The 23080-nt window shown below is 37.1% G+C and overlaps 1 protein-coding gene across 1 annotated transcript; it reads left to right on the top strand.

Annotated features, from left to right (window-relative positions):
* The first annotated feature begins 19282 nt into the window (after positions 1-19282).
* On the top strand, positions 19283-22566 carry LOC130424748 (cytochrome c1, heme protein, mitochondrial). Its single transcript, XM_056750652.1, has 7 exons — positions 19283-19390; positions 20121-20311; positions 20489-20615; positions 20706-20863; positions 21111-21271; positions 21570-21670; positions 22077-22566. The coding sequence occupies exons 1-7, from the start codon at positions 19310-19312 to the stop codon at positions 22179-22181; spliced, it is 924 nt and encodes a 307-aa protein (XP_056606630.1). The 5' UTR covers positions 19283-19309; the 3' UTR covers positions 22182-22566.
* Positions 22567-23080: the final 514 nt, after the last annotated feature.

Here is a 23080-nt window from a genome sequence, read left to right as displayed (position 1 = left end):
TCCTTCAGGTTTCAGTGTTCCATCAATAGTCATCAATATAGTCAAATTGCTGCTTCCCGTTCTGTCAGTCTCTCGACGTTGTGTCGAAAACGACAGATGGGGTTCGTCCTTGAGAACCAATCAACTCTGACTACTATGGAAAAGGCCAATGAAATTTGGTGAATGAAATTTGCATGCTGGTCTCCACCGGTATAAAAAATATGAATGCTGCCGACTTGCAGCATTCATTTACCTTCGCTCATGACTACGAACAAAACGAATTCAACGAATTCTTCTTCTACATTGCCGGATCTGCGACGTAGAGCAGCGGATAGTCTCTACCTGCAGCGACCTTACCTTGGTTACCCATGATCTTCCCCAGGTGGACCTCCACCTCGCGGTTAACTACTCAGCCCGCACGTTCCATGCGTTCTCCTCCAAGGACGAGACCATACCTTTGTCCACCATATTCCTCCCCACGGGTAATAGGTGGCCTCTGCAGCGCATCCCTAATTAAGGAAGTTGCGCTTACCCGGTGTAAAGCCGAGCCGGACGGCCTCTCGCCAGTAGAGAGCTAATGCCTCCGTCCGTGAAAGGTTACCGGTCAGGGCTGTACCCATCTTTCTCCAAAGAAGCACTGGAGCCCCCCGACCACCACACTAGAAGGTTACAGTTTCGCGAAAGCTTCGAGATATCACGCCCAGGCCTGTTACCGTTACCTCGCTTGAGATTGTGACGCGATACAGCGTTCCATAGGTAACCCCATCTGTCGTCCTCGACACAACGTCGAGAGACCGACATAAAGGGAACGTCTTGGTTACATCTGTAACCTCAGTTCCCTGATGGAGGGAACGAGACGTTGTGTCCCTGATGCCACAAACATGTATCGTATTCTGCTGCAGTCGTGAGAGGCTCTCAGGCTCTTCAGAACAAGAGGTAAATGAATGCAGCATGCAAATTTCATTCGCCAATTTTCATTGGCCTTTTCTATAGTAGTCAGAGTTGATTGGTTCTCAAGGAGGAACCCCATCTGTCGTTCTCGACACAACGTCTTGTTCCCTCCATCAGGGAACTGAGGTTACAGACGTAACCAAGACGTACTGTGTTTTAAATAAGGCAGGGCATTGACACATTTCACAGTTCGATTTCTAACCTTTCAACATTTTTCCAAAATTCAATTTGATTCAATATCAATTTATTTGAATATATAAAGTAGGTTCTTAGACTACATACTGATTAAGAATAGCTTGAATGCACTGTAAGTCGCTTTTGATAGAAGTGTCTGCTAAATGCATAAATGTAAAGTTTTTTTATTGAGGAAAATCTCAACAAATGATGTAAAAACTCTACAGGAAACCAAGTCAGTACATCGCCATATCATTTAAAGTTAAAATTATACAATTTTTTGTAGCCTATACCACTGCATATCCTATAGATTGCAAAATAATGATGTTTAATAATAACTGATGATTCTAAAGACTGATCAATTACATAATTTATTTAAGATAAAATAGGCTACACATGCTGGAAAAAACAATAGAAACCCAATAGAACCCATGAAAAGAAATTCTAATGGTTTCCATTGAAATACTATTATAATGTACAAAACATAAACTTGAATCATTAAAACCGTTACAAAACTCCTTTTGCAGTGTGTTTGGACCTTATTCCCACTATTAGAATTCATCACGTACCAATAGACATTAGAGCATTTTATTTACCATTAAAACCAATTAAATTACCACAATCCACATCATTTTCTATGATATTTTGGGCAGGGTTTAATTTTTATTCAGCCGGGACGTTTATGCAGGTACAGATGGAGCATGTTAAATGATACACTTCAGCTTCTAAGAGAACATGTTTTTGGGGGGGTCAAGAAAGTGTTTGCAGTGTATTCCTCCTCCCTCACTGCAAAACGCTTTTATTGCGTTAATGCTTTGCCTCTTGAAGGGAAGTCGTGCTACAGCGCCCCACAGGTCAAACCACGTCATTTAGGGCCCTTAAATCACATCTTGTGAAATCAAACATCTACTCGACAACACAATTATTTGTCAACAATTTTTGTTGTCGATAATGTCGACTAACCATTGCAGCCCTAGTAGAAAATGAACAATATCGCATTAATAGATAAAACGGGCAGGAATGTCCTTAAGCTCATTATACTTCTTAACAGCTGTCCAGAAAACTAAGAGATATGAAGAAAACATCAGAGCTTATATTCCCAGCAGTGCGGATACATCACAAGGAAAGGTGCAAGAGTTCTTGACATATTTACCTCGTCGGTTTTACAGGTCTCTCACTGTTAAAGACCTCAGACCAGACCAATCTGTCAACGAATGCATCGGAGATCTCCTTCATCTCCTTCCATCTTGAGGGAGAATATAGGGTTGATGAAGTACCTGGATGTGATCAACTCTGTCATCCTGATACCCACCGGAGCAACGCGAGCCTCGGGTTGTGCTTGAACTTTCAGAAGATCAAATGCATCACTAAGTTGGATCTCTATCCTGTTAAAAGAAATCGGAAGAGGAGCTGGTTTCCCCTCAGCCTCCGTAAAGGATGTTTGAATAAACTAAATTCTGTTGACCACAGAGAGCTGCCGGTTTCTTTTCAGGGTGGACCAGAGTTCAAGTGTTTGATCTGCATCCAAGTTTGGGCAAAAGTTTCACAACTGTCAAAGATGGAAAGCTCTTAAAAACAGTTTTAAAAACATATCCTGTGTATATGCACAGATACAAAGAACTAAGTGAACAATTTCAGATGTCTTTAGTTCAGAGAAGATTACTAATCTAAATTGTCTACGAAGTCAATCATAAAATATCTGAGTGATGATGTACCTGTACGCCTCGACTTGACCTTTCCATAAGAGCCTCCCTGTGATCCATGTGACATTTTATCACGTCATATGTTAAGGCGTCAACACGCATCGGAATTATAGTGTGCTGGATTATAGAGGCTGGTCACGCTTCACTCTTGCATTCGAAAATAAATTGAACCACAGCCAGTACATCATAGTCTTCACAATTCTTAAGGCAATCTCTGTACCAAGTTCACATTAATACTGTAAAAACAGCCAACAAAAGCCATGAAAACAGATTTTCATGTTCCCATGTAGCACACCGTCTGTCCACAAGTGTATTTTTAGCTAACTGCCGTTAAAGAAACTAATAAAAGATTAATAATATGGCTCAATTTCATGCCTTAAGTCGAATATGAATTACAATCAGAATCATAAACGTAACCTATTGATATTCAGAAATATTCGTAATACTTTTTCAAAAGGTACACAATATTAAAATGGAACTTTAAAAACACCCAAACATTTCATTCAAGATTTGAAGCAGAGGACAAACGGCTCGTGACATTATCACAACAGCCTCTCTGAGAATGTTAATAGTGGAGATATGTCTTATTGACCAGGTGATTCTGCCACACTTGATATTGATTACTCATTTAGACTCACAAATAGGCAACGACAGCAGCACAACATGAAAAGGGCACAGTCAGCACAAGAGGGCTAATTAGTAAACTGGATGAGACAGTTACACTTACGCCCGTGTACTCCACTCATTCACCCTCTCCGGGTCATATAGACACAAGGAAGAGCAGAAATGAGATAAAGGACAACAACCTAACATGGCAAGAATATCTAATCTTCTAATGGTGCTAGTTTACAAGGTTTTTCATCCGGCGCTAAATGTAATTTTAAATGCACTGCGAATACACCTATTAGATTCTAAACATTGATACAGAACATATAGACCATTTAATCGGAAAGAGTTACGGTCTGTGTTTGGTAATCAGTCTGGCTAGTGGCTAGTAACATAATTTCTTACTTTATTTATATTATAATATTATATAATAATAATATTATAATATTTTAATGAATATCAATTGTTTCTTACTAAAGGGACACTTCACCCAAAAATGAAAATTCTGTCAACATTTACTCAGCTTTGAGTTGTTCCAAATCTGTATAGATTTCTTTGTTCTGATGAACACAGGGAAAGATATTTGGAAGAATGCTTATAACCAAACAGATCTTGCACCCCATTGACGCTCATAGTAGAATAAAAAAACTATGGTAATCAAAAGTGCCCAAGAACTGTTTGCTTGCAAGTTCTTCAAAATATCTTCTTTTCTGTTCAACAGAGCAAAAAATGATAAAGTAAATATTCCATCTAAGAGTCGATCTGTTTGGTTATAAGCATTCTTCTAAATATCTTTCTGTGTTCATCAGAACAAAGACATTTGTACAGATTTGGAACAACTTGAAGGTGAGTAAATCATGACAGAATTTTCATTTTTGGGTGAGGTATATACCATATGGTTAATATACCATAAAACCATCTATAAAGGCACATTTACGCAGAGGAAAATATTGATTAAAAATCCTTCTAAATTAAAGAGAGTTGAAACGTCTAGTTAATGGTCCTTTAACTTTAATGACTATGAGGATGAAAGCTGACAGAATATGTCATTTTTCACACAGCGTTAGGTCAATTGGGTTGTAACTTCTTCAAGCCAAAATGCTTGGTGTTTTACCTCATTGTTGAGTCAAATATAACAAAAATCTGGGTCAATTTTACCAAACGGTTGGGTTTGCTCCTTTTTGACCAAACACTGGGTTTAAAATAAACTAGCATTTTTAGAGTGAAGCTTTTATTGAAACAGAAAATCACCTGTTTTAGGGCTTCACAGTAACTGCTGGGATTTTCTAGCTGGACAAAAGGCATTCTGAGTCAAAAAAGAGATTGGTAAATGTGAAGGCCAAAGGCATTGTGATAGTTCTCCCATGGTAAGTTTTCAGAATGAAGTCGATCAGACTGCAGCTCATTAACTAACTGTTTTGACCTGCAGAGAAAGCCAGAGGCTTTCTTCTCTTTTTGTTTTGGTATTTCTGTTCTGATAGAGAATAAGGCATCTAAAATTAATGGACACTTCTAAATGCGAGGACGCTGGAAAACACAAAATCCTTCTTAAACCATTATGCAAACCCTAACCTACATTACATTACAGCAGGTGATTGCTTATATGGTTATATTTTAATATGTTTAAAAGTAGATGTGCCAGACTAGTTTACCTTTACACATTGAGGCTTGTACTGCATCCAGTCTGTTTATGACAGCTCCTACAAAAACATTTTTTAATAAGCTGCAGCAAGTTGCAACAAACTACTGCCCAAACATTCCAACGGTTTATATTTTTACACACAAATGAGCCACAAATAATCTACAGTTTTACCAAACACAAATTTCATATAGGTTCAATTCGCAGGATTACTTAAAAAATGCACTAGATAAAAGCATTGGATTCAACCAAATACAAAAAAACAAACCATTGGTCATTGCAACATAGTTGAAAAGCATCAAAAATTCTATGTGATGCATTTTCTTCTAAGAGCAATCTGTTACGTTTTGCTTACGGCCTCATGCTGTCGAAACAGCAACCTCTCTCTGATTGCTTATTTCAGCATTTATTTTTGAATAATTAGCATGAATATCCTGTGCTTTCCCTCATCACTCAAAACATCATTACTGAGGTGAAGAGAAGAGTAAGAGTCCTCTGGGAGAGATTGTGAGCTCCTGAGAAAAAAAGGATTAGTAAGAAGCCCAGGAATTAAATAATGATCTTGAGAAAAGAATGCAGGCTAGTAAGAAACTACCCTTTATACACAAACCAGCAATTAATGCAAAAAGCCTACAGATATGGGACTGTCTGTACGCCCTTCATTCATTTTTTAATTTCGGTTTCCATAGCTAAACTACAGCCTGTCATATTCGTGAACCCCGCGTGCCATCAGAAATAAGCACTTGAAGGCTATACAGGAAATTTTATATCACTACTAAATGTTATTTATATCTGAGGGATGGAACTATTGATAGTTGAGAAAAATATACAGAATTTAGGGGGGTCTCCCATTATTCAGTCCAGAAAAAAAATGAAAAAGGCTCAAATTACATAGATTTGAGACCAACTATGCTACTGTCCTCATTCTAAAGCTAAAAAATAAACATTTTTTCAATAAATTACAAAATGGATCATTAACTAATTTATTTGTGACCATGTCTGCCAGACAATCTAAAGTGTCCTATTCTAACTGAGATAATGAGCATCAAAATTTGAGTACACCCATCAAATTCACTATAATTTCAATCTTTGACATGGCCTTACTCACTCAATATTAAATATCAAAGAATGTTTTTTACATTATGTAGGATGATTTTATGTAGTAACACGTAAATAAAAAAATGACTTTAGCTCGGTTTTGAAAGAATTTTGATAAGCAGCGATGCAATGTGTGGAATAATAATGTACAATCAGAAATGTATAATAAAAAAATGATGAAATTATTGATATTATTAAGGGATTATTTGCCTTCATTATGTCAACAAAAAAATAGTGAAAGTACTTTATGCCTGATCTGTTTAACCAGCATCTTTCCAAATTTTGGCAGATGAGATTTGAGAGACAAAGTAGAAAGGAATTCAATGAATATCGATTTACATTTTAGTAGAGGTTGACTGTCCCTTTAAAAAGATGTCTTCCTCAAACACGCACACTGATCAAATCCACGGCAGGTAAATGTACAGTAAGTGACTTTGGATGAAAGTGTCAGCATACATTTAAATGTTAATATAATAGGGCTGTCAAATGATTAATCGCATCCAGAATCTACTCGTATCATTGATTGGTAAATATTAGTAAAATATTTTTTTATGTTTCAGCAAACAGATGTAACCCAGGCCCTGATGTCATCGTCCATCACGATGTTTCACTGTAGGCATGATTTAATGTGATTTATGTTCACCCTCACGCTCCATCATGCTGGGATCACAACTCACAAGACAACTTTTCACCTCGACGAGAAATCTAGTCGCGTTATAATCTCACGAGATCTTGTAATTTGAGATCTCGTCACACCCCTAATTTCACTAAAATTATGTCTATAAATGTTTATTCTTTTTTTTCTTAAATAAATGTAATTGTGAATTTGATTATAAATACACAATAATCATGCACAGTACACAGACAAACATTATTTAAACACAAACTTTTATTCTGGATGCGATTTATCGTTTGACAGCCCTAAAATATACATTACAGTCAGTATGTAAAGTACATGTTTAGCATCAGGAACTAAGGTCATATCTGTAAAGACAAACGAAATAGATGAATTGTGTAATCGAGCATTGTGAGATTTTAAAACTCAGCAAAAGATTGCAGTACTGTGTCATTCCCATCTACAGACTGAGAAAGAATAGAGGCCGAACTAACAACCATTAAACTAACATTAATCTCTATTGATTTCCCCCAAGCGTTTTAATTACTTCGGCCCTTACTGTTTTTACTTTCAGAAACCTGCTGCTAATGAGCCACATTTGTCTGAGCTGTAAGATATGGCCCGACTCTTCAAAGCAAAATTATTGATTGTAAAGGAAAGAGATGAAAGACTTCTGCTTCACATTGCCAGAATAGTAACATTTCAAATGGACAGGCCCATTAAAAATTAATAATAATAGAAGTTAATTAAGTTTTGCACTTTTAGCCTTCACTTCGCATCAGGCTTGTTCAGAAGCAGCAGGGATTGTGAACAACTCGTATTTTCTGTTTACTTTTCGTTACATTTCTTACAATGGAAACGAGCAACATCAAAGTGTTTGGCGCCGCGAGATGACAGCGGAACAGAGAAACGATGGATTACCAGAAATCACTGACAGTGCAAAATGTAGTCTGCATCTTCAATTCCGTTTTATCTTGGTTTAAGATGGCGCCTCTTCTCCCTTATGATACAGAGCGCGGCCACATCCCGCTGTCGAGGCTCAGCGAGCAAAGCGAATCAAAAAAAATCAGTCCATGAGACAGTCAAACCAATGTTTCTTTTTGTCGTCTCCCCTCAAGTGTTTGTCAAACAAATACACAAAACGTGGATGGACCACAAGATCGGACAGACATCGTCTGAGAGTCGAAGCAAAGTCAGAAGATCGGATGTGGCAGTTCGGGTCAGTCAGACACTGCAGAACGGGGTGTTCTTAATTCTTATTGAGGCAGCAAGGCCTGCCTTATGCATCACTAGGCAGAAACGTTGCTCCTTTTTTTTACCTGGCTTGCGATTGTGAATTGAAAAAAAAGCAATGTGCAAACCTTCAGTTTAATTTAATAAAAAATTCAGCTTGATCTCCTGTTTTAGAGATTTTCTCAGTCGTTTTTAGACAGAAGTGACATCTGCCCTTATGTTTAAACTTTGAGTAGACGTCATCCATAAAGGTGCTGTGTGTAATTTTTTGGCAGATCTATTGACAGAAATCCAAAATAATATACATAACTATGTCTTCAATGGTGTATAAAGACCTAACATCACAAAGCGTTATGTTTTTATTACATTTACTTATACATTTACATTTATGCATTTGGCAGACGCTTTTATCCAAAGCGACTTACATTGCAGCATCCTATTCCTTTATACTTAGGTATCTGCAACCCACAACATTGCGTTGTTAACGCAATGCTCTTACCACTGAGCTACAGGAAAGCTTAGAATGAGCAATTTCTACATAACCCGTGGGCCCCCTTACATGGAATTTGCCATGATGTTTCTACAGTAGCCCTCAACAGACTGACTGCATTGAAAAGTGCACAAAGACTAAATGAGCGTTGAAATGTGTGTATGCCATTTTCAATGTTCATAAGCCTAAGGAGAGATGTTTGTTTACACGGTTTGTTTTCCAGCTTGGAAAGTAACCAGCTTTTTTGTGTACTTAAACTCCACGAGGCATTTTGTCTTTCCATTGTTGCAATTGTATGGCATTATATTGAACACTGAATTGAACAGTGAATTCCCAAATATCATCTCTTGAATAGAAGAACTTGGTAATTCCTGTATATTGAAAGTCTAAAATCATGCTTTTTTAAATCTCAACAATGTGTCAAACTGTGCCCAGATTTGCCAAAGTACCAAAGTGCCCAAACATCACGGTCCAGTCCTGCTAAAAGACCACTTAAATGGGACACCAGCAGTTGCAGGTTAGATTTACATGGCAATGTTTGTTAAACAGCTTTACCAACACACAACCTAACATACCACCATTGAACTCTTTCAATATTAAATTATCTGAGCTTTACCATCCACATTCATTTAATTCAAACACTTACTGTGTGTTGAAAATAGCCTCAAATGTTTCCTTTTAATTTGCATTGCGTTGATGCGTTTTACAGGTAATCGATTTCAAAGAAGCCACTATAATCGGCCACCTTTGCTGAGGTAAAAAAAATAAGATTTGTCACATAGCTTTTTGGCAGCTCTATGCAGTATTAATATGATTAGGCTCTATACAAAAGGCATTGATGTTGCATAGCGGCAGTTCAATTTCGTAAGACAACAATGACAATTTCAAGAGCTTCCTACTCTAATCTGAATGTTCTTTGCTCTAATAACGTCACAATAAGCCAAAAGAGCTACTGAAAACACACAGCAATCTGCAGCCAAATACACTGAATAAATAAATAAATAATGTCTGATGTTGCCGCATCCTTTGCACTTCAAAGAATATCCATTTGTGACTGCAGGCCCAATAACTCTCCATGAAACTAGCTTTTTATGGATGAACAGCATCATGAAAACAACTCTAAGTGGTCATTTCAACTCATTTGTTTTTCAATGTAGATAGTATTGTGTTTGCACATCTCGTGTTCTTTTTTTCACACTGCAAACAACATAATATGGTTTAATTAACACATTGAGGGAAGGATGCTGAAATAATGGTTGTAATTTAATTTTGCAAATTTTGTAACAAAATGACAACAGTTAATACGAGCTTTTTTGTTTGTAATTTAATACTTTATCTACTTTCTTTCTATTTAAATACATTAATTTGTGGAACCTAAATTGTTAAATTGAAGAATCAATATACTGTATCAAATACACCTAAGAAACACCTGAGAAATATTTAAGGTCCCATTACGCGTGATCACATTTTTTTAACCTTTAGTTAGTGTGTAACGTTGCTGATAGAGCATAAACAATACCTGAAAATGATAAAGCTCAAAGTTCAGTCCCAAGAGACTTTGTTTTTTAAATCCCTCTACTTCCGGGGTACATGATGTCACCATTCCGTGTGCTATTAATAACCTCACACAAAGGAATACGCCAAAAAACGGGCGAGGCCTTCTTTAGAAAACAGGAAGAGCTGCTGGAGTAGGGATGGTTATAGCGTTTCGGAAGGAGGGACTTTATATAGACCGGAAGAAATCCAGTCGATTTGTTAGAAGAGGGACAGCAGTGAACAAGAGACTTGAAATATTTGAAATATAAAGCGTTTTTTGAAAATAGAACCATTGTTTAACACCCAAAAAACATAATCAACGCCTAAAAAACATCAAAAGACTGGCTCCTTTAACTTGAAAATCTGAATTTCTTCAATGCTATTTGCCTCATCTTACATTCTCCACAAGAAATGTAAAAAGAGAGCAAGTACTAGTCCTCTTAAACTAAAACAAGGTGTTTATAATCAACATATGAGATTCATTCATGAACTCTACAAACAGGTTCATGAAACAACCAACTAATCATTTGAGGAACACATAACATGACTTATAGGTGATGAGGAAAACATGAGGAGCAGTTTGCTCTCGCAATACTTCGATATTACGCGCCAAATCCGTGCATGAAATCTGAAAAGAAACCCCAACTGTTTTAAAAACGTGGATCGATCTCTGCTTCTGAAATCGCGTTATGTATCAGTACGTGTTAAAATTATATAAACTAATATACCATTTTCTTGTCCATCAAACTTTAAGGTCTGTATTGGCTATGTGATGGTGCAGTGTGCTTCCGGACACACAACATCCGCCATGTTTCATTGTCATGTGACCCCCATGTTCGCAACTGTTCTCTGGTATTTTTAATTTTCCTATATATTAACTGTCAAAATATTAAATCATTTAACATATACTTGAAAATTAATTGAATAATACATGGTAATATATACAATATATTGAATAATATAGCAGGAATTGTCGCTTTTCATATAGCCTATTGGAAATGTATTGTTTAATATATTGCATCGAATTTTCATATGTTAACATTCCCATATATTTTATTTTCTAAGGATAGGCTACAGTATTTGCAACACTCATTTTGCATATTTTGTATCAAGTAAATGGCAAGGCTATTAAGTCTGATATCCTACATATGCATATATTTGCATTTCAGTTTATTTTATCAATGTTCAGGAGCACGCAGATTGCCTTGATGATACCAGTCGTCGCAGACATTAGAAAGCCACGCTGATGCCGCAAAACTCTAAAAGCCGCAAATTTTCATCAGGTCTTGACTTTGAGAAATATCTCTGCCGCTTTTTAAAATAATCATATGATGCACTTAGAACCACAAACCACATTAGGGCCCCCCAGCTCACCTCCACAATATTGACATTGTTAGATTTGAAAGCCTTGAAAATTGAAGTTATTATCTTCAAACAGTTTTGGCACAGGATTCCTGCAAGATCATCACAAACCCTCTTTCGGCCTATTTTCAGACCACTTTGGTCATTACTGCAAAATGAATGCAGCCTTTTGTGTGCACCAAAACCAGGTGTTTTGGTCTTTAATTTTGAATAATGAATTACTATGTCAGGCATGTATGCTGCTGAAGCTTTACGAATTGCATTGATTTTATATTGATAATAATCGAATAAAAAAAAAAATGTCAGGCTCTGCCAGCAGATATGAATGTACATCAGTGAGTTAAACAGATGTAATTGGATTGTGGCCCTGTGTGTTTCTTATAAGATATATAAGCTACCACACAGATACTCTGCCTTACATGACCCTGACATGCTATGAATATAGGACAGACTCATTTCGCAGGCGGTAAGTTTGAGGAAAGAGGCAATAGGTTTTGTGATCCACTGGGACAATGAGTGAATGTGCAAATACATCTTCATTCTTATTCATCCACCCCTTTGCAGCTGGCCGTGAACTGACAGGGAAATGTTAAAATGCCCTGAATGATATGCGCTTGGCATAGAAGCTGCGCTAGTTCAAAAAAATGTTCTAAAAGAGATACTTTTCTCTTGCAGGGTACGATGAGCTCTGTTCTGTCTCTTCTTCATAAATAATTAACAACCTAGTGCTTAATGCTTCCAGCAGAAAGAAATCAATGAGACATAAGTCCGTTTAATCTTTAAATAAAATGTGAAATTGAAAGGACAATTATCACTGAGGATTCAACACATACCATTTTTGATGAGTGATGTACAAGTCATGTAATTGTACAAGTCAAAGTAATCGTCCTTTCTCTTTCTTGTTCGCCATATTTGTCTTCTTTACGCATATTTCCCTATAATAATGAAACTTATGCCGCTTTTTAATCATTCCTTTATAGTTTAGCATTTCCTTCTCCAAACATTCATTTGGGTCCAATAGTCACCATTAGTTAGCCATTGTATTAAAATGGAGGGTCCTTGTTTATGCTACAATAATGGCCATCCGACCGTACGATCCTCCTTTTTTAATGGCCACTCACCAAATCAATAAATAAAATATCGATTTAAATTGGAATTATTTCATTATGTAAAAGGGAAGAGACCACGAAGTGTTATGAGAGACGTTAAACTCAAACTGCTTTGGAAATGGGTTAGCTTGGACAATGGTCAATTATGGCGGATAGTTAAAACGTCATTATGCAGAAAGATTTGACAGGGGAAGGCTGCGATTGACCCATCAGAATCAACCACCCCAGACAGCTGCGTTATAATAAATTATAATAATGAAAGGGTCGCTACAAGGGCATTGGTTGCTTGGTCTTGTTTTATGTCTTGCAGTGGCGTGTAGACTACACTGATGTGTCTTCACTATGGCTGGGTGCAGATATACTCACTATGTATGTATAGTGACATACACAAACTTTACACAACATGTACAGAATGTATGGATTTCCCAGCAGACTCCATGAATTGAGTTTGACCCCAAATTATCTTGATTTTGTCTATACAGAAGTTGCACTGATGGATGTTTCCTATCTAGTCAGTACTAGAACTGGCTCAAGCATATCAAAATTCTTGGCAATGTGCCGGGTCACTTGAGTCTCGGGTCATGATGAATTACAGTGGGGATCTGATTTGGATGCATTGGCCCTGGAATGCGTCCCTGGCATCAAATCAATGTGAAGACACTGCTACATCTCCCTAGAAATGGCCTTAAAACCAAAGCAGTACATCAGAATCATTGTCACATGAAATAGTGTTAAAACTTTATCTTACTAGATGCAACACTGGGTGTGTACACATCAACACCATAAAATAATTTTGTATAAGAGGTGGAAGCAATTATAAATAAGATTTATTTAATATCTCAATTATTTCACATTTACAGCAACGTGATACTAGACAGCCTAGAGATATAGGGAATGTAATGTATGTGTTAATATAGTCCATTAAAGATAAATATAGTCCTGTTTGACTATACATGACCTCCTTCTTACATTTGTATATTAATAAGATTTGTTTATCAAGATACCAGCGCTTGCAATCTTACATTTTATTACTTTAAATTCTCTCTGTATGTCAAAGATTTCTCATTGTTCCCATTTTTATGCTCCTCAGAAAAAACATCTGACATGATTTTCAAAATAATTGTATCTCCTGAGCAGAAAACAACCAAACTCTTAAGCAATAAAATGTGTCTCTGGGTTTGTAGTCAAATGGTTGAACTTCAGATATGTGTACTTGTGTAACAAAATTGCATAACACTGTGCACCAGTTTCACTGTGTAAGACATCAAATGATTTTCTGTGTGGAAACGAGGATAGAAACCCAGATTGGATCTGTGCAGATGTATGCATAGTAAAGTTGTCCTCAGATAAGCAATTAAACCTGTTCCAGTGTATAAGTCATTTAAAATGCACACAATAAGGTAAACATGACAGAGAACATCTGTTTAGATAATGTATGTCACTGCATGACACCTCTTGAGACCAACTTAGTTAACATCCTCATTGGAAAAAAAACAATAGAAACCTGCACAATGAACAATAGAAAATTGCACAGATTTTATGGTTATCTTGGTAATTGTATTGGTTTGAATGGAAACTATAATTTTGTTTATACTGGTATGTGATGGATTCCTTTGGTGGGGGGTTGTCTAGCTGATTAAAGGAATAGTTTGCCTATTGAATAAATATGCTGTCGTTATTTATACTACACCATCTTGTCATTTCAAACCTGTATGACTTTTTGTCTGCAGGACACAAAAGAAGATATTTTGAAAAATGATGGTAACAGAAAACCAGTGATCCCCATTGACTTGCATTCGTTTTGTGTCCATACATTAAAGCGTTTTTTTGGTTACCGACATTTTTCAAAAGATCTTATTTTGTGTTTTGCAAAAGAAAGACCGTCACACTTGTTTAAAAAGACAAATAATGTGTAAAGAGTAAATAATGACAGAATTTTCATTTTGAATATGAAATATTTCTTTAATCTTATTGGAATAATGCCCAAAATTTAAGGAATTTTGTAATTGTTTTAATGGTATTTCAATGGACCAAAAGTATTCCTCTGATGGTTTCTATTGGGTTTCTATTTTTTTAAGCATTGATGTAAGGGAGTCTAATAAATTTTGAATAAGTTCTATGTTCTTTGTTTTGTATGATTTTTAAAAACGAATGTGTTTTTCATGTATTTAAATGCTTATTAAAAAATAGTGACTACATAATTATTCTCTGAATTGCCAACCGTTAAGAGCTCAACACATGAGAACAGTTATTACACCTGCTTCTCCCCTCAAAGCTCCCCAAAAACTTATGGGGAACAGGTAAGTCTTTAGTCTGCTTTGTTTAGAACTAGAAATACACAAAGATATTTATCTGGGGTTATTAAGAATGCTTAAAGCACCATCCATGCATGAAGTGGCATATGCCCGCAGCCCTGGGCCCTTCATTCGTACTCAATATATCCGTCCTAAGGTGTTGATAACCTCAGAAACTTGCTGGCATCTCAGCCCGGGGAGGACGGGCATCACTGGACCGCTTCTCGTTAATCATTGTTGACATTAGCGGGCGTGGCTTCCTGCTGTCCACGCGAAGGAAGGAGAGAAGCGGCACACCAGCTGACACCAGGAGACAGGTGCGCAGATGAGGCACAGAGTCACGGCAACAGACAGCGACAGGAGACCGCTTAATGGAAGCAAGCGTTCGTGCATCACTTCAGTTCCTCCGCCGCAATAATCAGAGAGCAGGGGAGGAAGAAAATGAGAATGTGCTCGAGAACTCTCATGGATTACGTGCCAACGTTTGTTACGACAAGTCAGAAGACTCCCAGGGCCACTCAATCACAAGCCGCCAACGGCTCGTATTCACACCAATAATAAGCTTTCATATTTGTATACAAATGCCCCTGTTGTGGCTGCATTCGTACCACGTCGGAAAAAGTTGTATCATTGCAGATTTACCTTTGGGCGACACTGTGCTGATTGATTTTGGAGTGGCCTACCCAGGCTAGACATTAATATGGGAGTCATTCTTAATATCCCATAGTTTAGTATAAAGAGAGAAATTTTCATGCTTGCCTGAGTCATTTCTTAATGGATCTTTATTGACATTAAAACATGAGATCTTCATTATTTCTTCTCAATGAGATTAGATGGAGTGCAAATAGAAACCTTTTTTTGTCTCCTGCATCTCAGATATCTTTTTTGAGAAAGTGCCTGAAATCTCCCATTTCAGAAGAGATCTCAGCAGTGTCACAACTGAGCTCTGATTTGTCAAGTATGCAATCCGCAAAAAGATTATTTAACCTGGACAATCTACATTCGTTTTGCATCTCCTCTTCGTGTATTTAAACATTTGTCTCATGTGTATTTCTCTTTAGGAGAAAAGGCAAAGGTAGAAAAATCAGAGAGTAAGTTGCTCCATAAATGAAACAGATGAGAACACCATCAAATCTATGAAAGAACAACCTATGGAAGAAAAGTTTCCTCTTCATAAATATATTTTCTAAACGTTATTTAAAACTCTTAATTATTCAACTTTGATGTGTAACTCTACAGCACTGTTTACAGATGAACGAAGCCTGAAATCTTGCAGTTGTCATGAAGAGCTCTGATGTAGCTTTGAGAAACATTTTCACGCTTCTGCCTGAATCACATCTCAAGTATGTGACTAATCTGGAGAATGCTGAAGGACAATTTCTGATGCATAATATATTCTACGATAAAATGTCTTACCTTATCCTCATCTGTGAATTCAATCTGTGAGTTTATTGTCAGTGAAAACTAATTCATTTCTACTTCATTTAATGCCTCTGAGGTGAAAATAAAATAAAGGAATTTAAATAGTGAAACCTGCCTGTTTGGAACATGTCATTCTGTCATCAAATCTGCCCCCAAGATGAGAGGGTTACTATAGCAACTGCCTGGGTTAATAACCCCTCCACAACAGTGTTTCCAAGCTCGACATTTCAACATGTAATATATATAATTTATATTCTGGATAAATGGGGCTCTTTTGATGTGTCATAATGACACATGTGAGAAATACTGGCTTATGAAAACTGAAAAGTAAAGATATCAATCAATCCTACAAATATATACACGCATATTCGTTTGAGTAATGTGAATAAATCAAGGAATAACAGACAGGAAAGAAATATCACAAATGAAATATCATTAATATCATGTAGACAGAAATGACATTAAAGAACATAGTGAATTCAAATCAAAAGATTTTGAATGTTTGAGGCTCCTGCTTCTAAGACGTCTCAAAATATCTTGTCCAATTTTTTTCAATAAGTTATTTTAATATTAAATTAACCGAGCAATTCAATGGAAATTACTTGCATACCTCTACAACCTAACTGCATGTAAAAATTGTCTCTTTGGAGTCTCGTTCACCAAGGGAATTTGAGAAAAACATTTGAAAAAGAAACATAAATGAGATCTGAGTTTTGAATGAATAATCTCTGAGCAATAAATGTTTCCGCCGGGAAGGGTTTATTTTAAGCAACCCCCCAAAAACTATTTTATTATTGAAGGGGAGTTCAAATCGCACCGTTTCAAAGAATCGCTGCCTTTCTTAGAGACGTTTTCGAAACTTTTGCCCATGGGGAGCTGATGGGGACAGGTTTTATCATTCGCTATGACTTCAGGCAGCATTTTAACCCAGTATTTGAGAGAATGCAAGGTAACCTGAAGGCTGGCCTCGGGAGATTTCAAGGGTAACATGTCTATTTGGACTTACCCCAGAGGATTATGGGTCAGACGCAGGTAGACGTTGTATGGCGGTTACTTACTTTTTACTGAAAGATCATTCTGGATCGCATATACAGTATGTTGCCTTTATATTTTCTAATTCCATTGCAGCCAAGAGAAATAAAGGATAAGGCTGTGAAGTAAATCACATCTATAGAATCAAGATATAACATCACATTCCCTATGGCACTGAAAAATGGGGTGCGTTCATTTCTGTATGTTTCTATAATGCCTAATCTGATGCGTGCTTTCATACAATACGACAAGGCTGTATCAATTGAAATCGATTGTGATCTCAGGTCTCATGGCCGTGCCTAAATTGTAGGCGTCTGTAGGAATCAAAATTTTATTATTTTCCAAACAATCTGATAAAGCTGTATATAAAATTTCCAATGCCTGGCCAGTGAAGGCACTTGTTTGCTGTACCTGATTGAGCCTCGGTCCTGTCCCATGGGACACGCTCAATTTACCACAGGCTTATCTGAGCAAGGTGGCCAATTTAGGTCTCTTTTGCCGCTTGGCTTCTTGAGATATGGGCCCGTGTTACAAAGGCAGGTGGGGACCTTTAAGTTTGTTGGGACGGTTACAGATTTCTGAAGGATTTGGAGTTCAATAATGTATTCATTGCCTAGGAGTGGATGTTTTGAAGTCATATACTTTTAACATTTACTATCAAAAGCAAGTGCTTGGCAGCATCTCAGATCTGCAAATAAAACTGATCGAACCCAGCCGGCCCATCTTTCACTCCCTCATCCATAAACAAAGAGCTTTGAGAGGCAGAGGGTCTCTTGGCGGTGTACATGGTTTTAAAACCATTTCGGTTTTCTACACCAGCATTAATAAACATGATCCACAAAACCCACACCCTGCATCCTGGGAAATGACATCGTTAAAAGGCATACAACTCCATGATAGAGCAAGGATGCTATTCTTTATCATAACGTTTTTTGTATATATAGGCATGATTAAATATTGAAGTTGATGTATTCGTGTAAATTTGTAATTTTTTTTTTTTTAATCAAATCACACTGCTGTTTTGCCTCATGTATGCGATTGTATTAGCACATTGGCGTTGTTACACACTGCCATCTACAGGAATAAATATGCTTTTACAGTCATTTACTAAGTTAGAGGAGGATTTGGGATAAGTTCCTTTAAAAATATTTATCACCGTAACTACTCAACGTGTAGTTGCTAGAGTTATTGTTACTGTTATAAAATAAAATAAATAAATCTTTCAAATATATAATGATTTTCATGAACATGGTTATCATATGTTTCCATCCACGTCTAACTTTAATTTATTTTGTTTACCTTTGAAATATTTTAGATACAGCGCATGTTTGATTTTGATCACACACAACAATTGATTTTGAAATTAAAAGGGGAGGAGTAAAGGCCGACTAATTTATGTCATATCAGATGTATAGTCATTTCAGGGCGGAAGTGCATTTTCAGATTTGAACTGAAGATCATGAGGGTACCTGAATTTTAAAAAGAAAATGAACCACATTAATAAGCTATTTACTATAAACTCAGCAATATTTCATGAAAAAATAGAATTGTCATTTTTTATTTCACTGGGACTTTAATCTAAAGAAAACAGCTGTTTTGGTTCTAAAAGCCACGTACGATATTGTGTCATCTTCTGTACTTAACATAAATCTTTTAAGTTGTATATTTAGCGTTTAATAACACTTTTTATGTTTTGTAATACCTTGTGTAATTTATGACAAAGACTATGTGCAGCATAACGGTGCAATGACATCTGCTGTGAATACCGAAAAGTGCAACGCCGCCAAATAAAGGAGTCTATCGCCTTCCAATCGTTTAAAAAATAAAGAACAACATTTTTAATTTAAGAAACAGCATCGTGGTAGATTTTATGTCAAAAAATTAATTGATCGTCTGAAATAAGTTGTTTAAATGTGGCCTCAGCGCGATTTTTAAGATATCGGTCTGCCCGCAGACGTAACAAACTTGGCTGCCGAGTGCGGTTACTTTTTTTGAAGAGTCTTTGGTTCTGACCAGGCAGGGTGTGTTCCGGCGGAAGTGTCTTTCTATCCGCAGAGTCAAGAACATGGCGGCGCTCCGTGTGGTTGTGTTCTCCGGAACCGGGAGAGCCCTCCTGAACACATCCAAAGCTTTTCATTCCCCACGGGTATGGATACATTTACTGTTTATCTGCTTCTTCTTTCTGTTTGTTTATACGGCCTGTGTTGGACGGAGGCCTACGCTTTTATTTATTGGAAAATCCCGGCGTCTTATAAGAGTGGACCGTGAAGAGCAAGGTCACAGCTGAGTGTCTACGTGCAGTCGTGTCGCGATATATATGTTGATATTTTACATTATTAACTCAGTTGATATTTCCTATTACAGGAAATATAACTATGTACATTAGGATGAGAAAACACATTTGAGTCTAATAATAATCGGATTGGTTCCTTTAATCGAAAAGGTGACATCACGGGGCTTCAAAGCTGTGATGTCATTTCAATAATGTTTATTTAATTTAAAGGCAGATGACAAATGATCATTAATTCGACATGCACTTCTATATGTCTTTTTTAATGACTTAATTCACTTGTTGTCATTTATATGGTAAAGAATACATCAAGTCATATTACAGCTACAGTAGGGAAACATATTGTGTCATTGAATTGATACTTTTATGACCTAATTTAATCATATTTTTCTACATTTTAGAGTATAGGTATACTAAATCAAAACTATGAAACGACACAAATGTTAACCTAAGAATTATGTTGTGAATAAAAATGATGGTTTATCAATACTGTTCATAATTATAGTGATTGTTTTTTACTTTGTGTGTGTCAAAGTAATACAGAACACCACAGTAGCAACTTCAATTTTTGTGTTATGTTTTGCAGGCCAACATGTCATTTGCAAGCTTGCCGAAGGGGAGTAAGATCGCCCTGACCACCATTGGAGTGTTGACAACGGGAGGAGCGGGTCTGGCTCTGATGCTCCAGCAGTCAGTCAAAGCCTCAGATCTGGAACTGCATCCGCCTTCATACCCTTGGAGCCATAATGGCATGCTTTCCTCCCTCGACCATGGCAGGTAAAACAAAAAAAACTCAACCATGACAGGTAAAACAATAAAATATTTAATTTGTTGTTCACCCACAGTCTTCTTATTTATGAGAAGTGTTTCAGTGGGTTTGTGTCTATACAATGTAAGTCAATGGGAGCCAAGGTTGTTTGGTTACCAACATTCTTCAATTGCCTTGCTTTTCAGTATTCGTCGTGGGTACCAGGTTTATAAACAGGTGTGCTCGGCGTGCCACAGTATGGAATACTTGGCCTTCCGTAACTTGGTTGGTGTTTCGCACACAGAGGCTGAGGTCAAGGTCCTGGCTGAGGAGGTAAAAAGTTAGGATTTTCTCTCGCTATATTAACACAGAGGTTACTATCAACGATGCAACTCTAATGTTCATTATGTTGTCCTCTTGTAGATTGAAGTGGTAGATGGTCCTGATGATTCAGGCGAGATGTTCACCCGACCTGGAAAGCCCTCTGATTACTTCCCTAAACCGTACTCCAACCCTGAGGCTGCTCGTGCCGCAAACAACGGCGCTCTGCCCCCTGACCTCAGCTATATCATCAATGCTAGGTAATGAATTTGTGAGAATCACCTGATGATAAACAAAGGAAATGGGAAGTTTTCTCTAAATTTTCACAAACTTTTCATGCTGGGCTGTACAATAAAAGTTATTGTTTTTGGTTATGTTTACTTTGTATACACAGATTTTTGTTGTGCTAATTTGTACTAATTTTGCAGTCTTTCAAAGGGGAGTATCTTGTAAAATCAGATATTGTGATTCTAACTGTCTCTTGATGTGCAACTCTATTTCTTTCAGACATGGAGGTGAAGATTATGTCTTCTCTCTTCTGACGGGTTACTGTGAACCCCCAGCTGGTGTGACTATGAGAGATGGTCTTTATTACAACCCATATTTCCCTGGCCAGGCCATTGGTATGGCGCCACCTATCTACAATGAGGTGTTGGAGTTTGAGGACGGTGAGTTGTGTTTTTATCTACTTAACATTTTATTAGACTCTGATAAGAACAAGCAATCATGATATGACCTTTGGTGAGTTTAAAGGCTACAGTTTACAGTTACAGGATCATATCTGAATTGAAAGTGGACCACTAAGAACTCCAAGGCAGGAATTAATATTACAATTATTTGTCCAAAAAATGTATTTGCACAGTTCTTGAAATATCATTGTAACATCAACATAATGGTATGACTTTTTGTCCAAATCATGCATTCTTAGTCAAAAACTCACAGTATGCCACTTCTCACCCTATATAGGAACCACTGCCACCATGAGCCAGGTTGCAAAAGACGTCTGCACTTTCCTGAAGTGGGCCGGCGAGCCAGAGCATGACCAACGCAAGCGCATGGGCCTGAAGGTTTGTACTCACCCTAGAGGTTATATACCATATAGGGTCAAATGTCACATGTCAAATGTCACGTCACTAAACTGGTAAACCGGTCTGGTTACATCTGCTTGTAAGAAAAAGTGTATTAACAGTATTACCTTTCAGCGGTATCTATGGATTTTTGAAGGTAATCTGTTTATGTGATGGGGATCGATTTGGATCATCCTTGGTAGCTAATTTAAAGGCATTTAGAGTAAAACGGCTCTTAATGTAATGAAGTGCATATAAAAGACGAAACGGATGTGAAGAGACTTGTTTTCTGGTTTCCGCGTGTGTTGTTCGGCATAAAGTTTATTCCAATCTCCAGAAGTTCTTCTTTTTAAAGTCAAAGTAACAGTTAGATGGTTATGGAACATTAATCTGTTTTTCTTTGTAGCTGTTGATGGGCGCTTCCATACTCATCCCCCTGGTCTACTACATGAAGAGGCACAGGTGGTCCGTGTTGAAGAGCAGAAAGATCGCCTACAGGCCTCCCAAATAAAGCCACCCAGCTGCCTTCACCACTGCAGCAGGCCTTGACACAATGTTAAAACCTGATTCGCGTTTGACCGATCTTTTACAGAGCGCACATTGCATCGAGATAAGGTTGCTATGGTCAATAACCGCTGGACATCCTTTCTATTAGGTGTCCTTTCTCCTAAATGACTTGGGGAGGGGGGGCTCCAGATAGACATGTGATGTTTTACTGAAAAATAAACGTCATATGAATGAATTGTTGGGGTTGTTTGCGAGGGGATGTGTTCAGAGGAAAGTCAAAAATACACGTGCAACCTTCTCATGCTTTGTGAGATCTGTCTTTGCAGTAGATTCTCTACACGTTGTTGTGTAAATATTTAATAAAACTGGTATATCCAATGAAACCCTTACCAGCTTTTGCCTTTTGTGAATTTATTTACTCTGTTTAATCTTTATAAAATGTGGTACAAGACGTTAATCAAAAGTACGTACGAAAGAACAGTTGTACAACAGAATTGAGTATTTTAAATGGTATAGATTATGTTCCTCAATACATGTTGTCTCTAACTGGAATGCTTTTTAATAGGATTCAAGTGTCTGAAATGTCATGGACATGCCAGAATATAAACTCTCTATTTCCCTCAAAATTTTCTTCATATATTCATGATTAGTTTATTTTTAACCTCTTACCAAGAAGCATTGTTTGATGTCAGGACACATTCACAACATTTCATGTATTGTAACAGCAGACATCGTGCATTGTTTAAAGTTCACCTTTTCTTAAAGCTACTTTTAGAAGAAGCTTAATGTGTGTATGTTTGAAAATCTATTCTCAATAGTCCGCATTCTACATTAATATCAATATGATCATCAATCATAGTAATGTCCAGGTTGTGTCATCTTGTTTATGCATTTAGCCTGATC

The sequence above is a fragment of the Triplophysa dalaica genome, chromosome 6, assembly GCF_015846415.1.
Source record: "Triplophysa dalaica isolate WHDGS20190420 chromosome 6, ASM1584641v1, whole genome shotgun sequence".
Taxonomy (NCBI): domain Eukaryota; kingdom Metazoa; phylum Chordata; class Actinopteri; order Cypriniformes; family Nemacheilidae; genus Triplophysa; species Triplophysa dalaica.
Note: the sequence above shows the minus strand (reverse complement) of the source record. Positions and strands in the feature narration are given on the sequence as shown.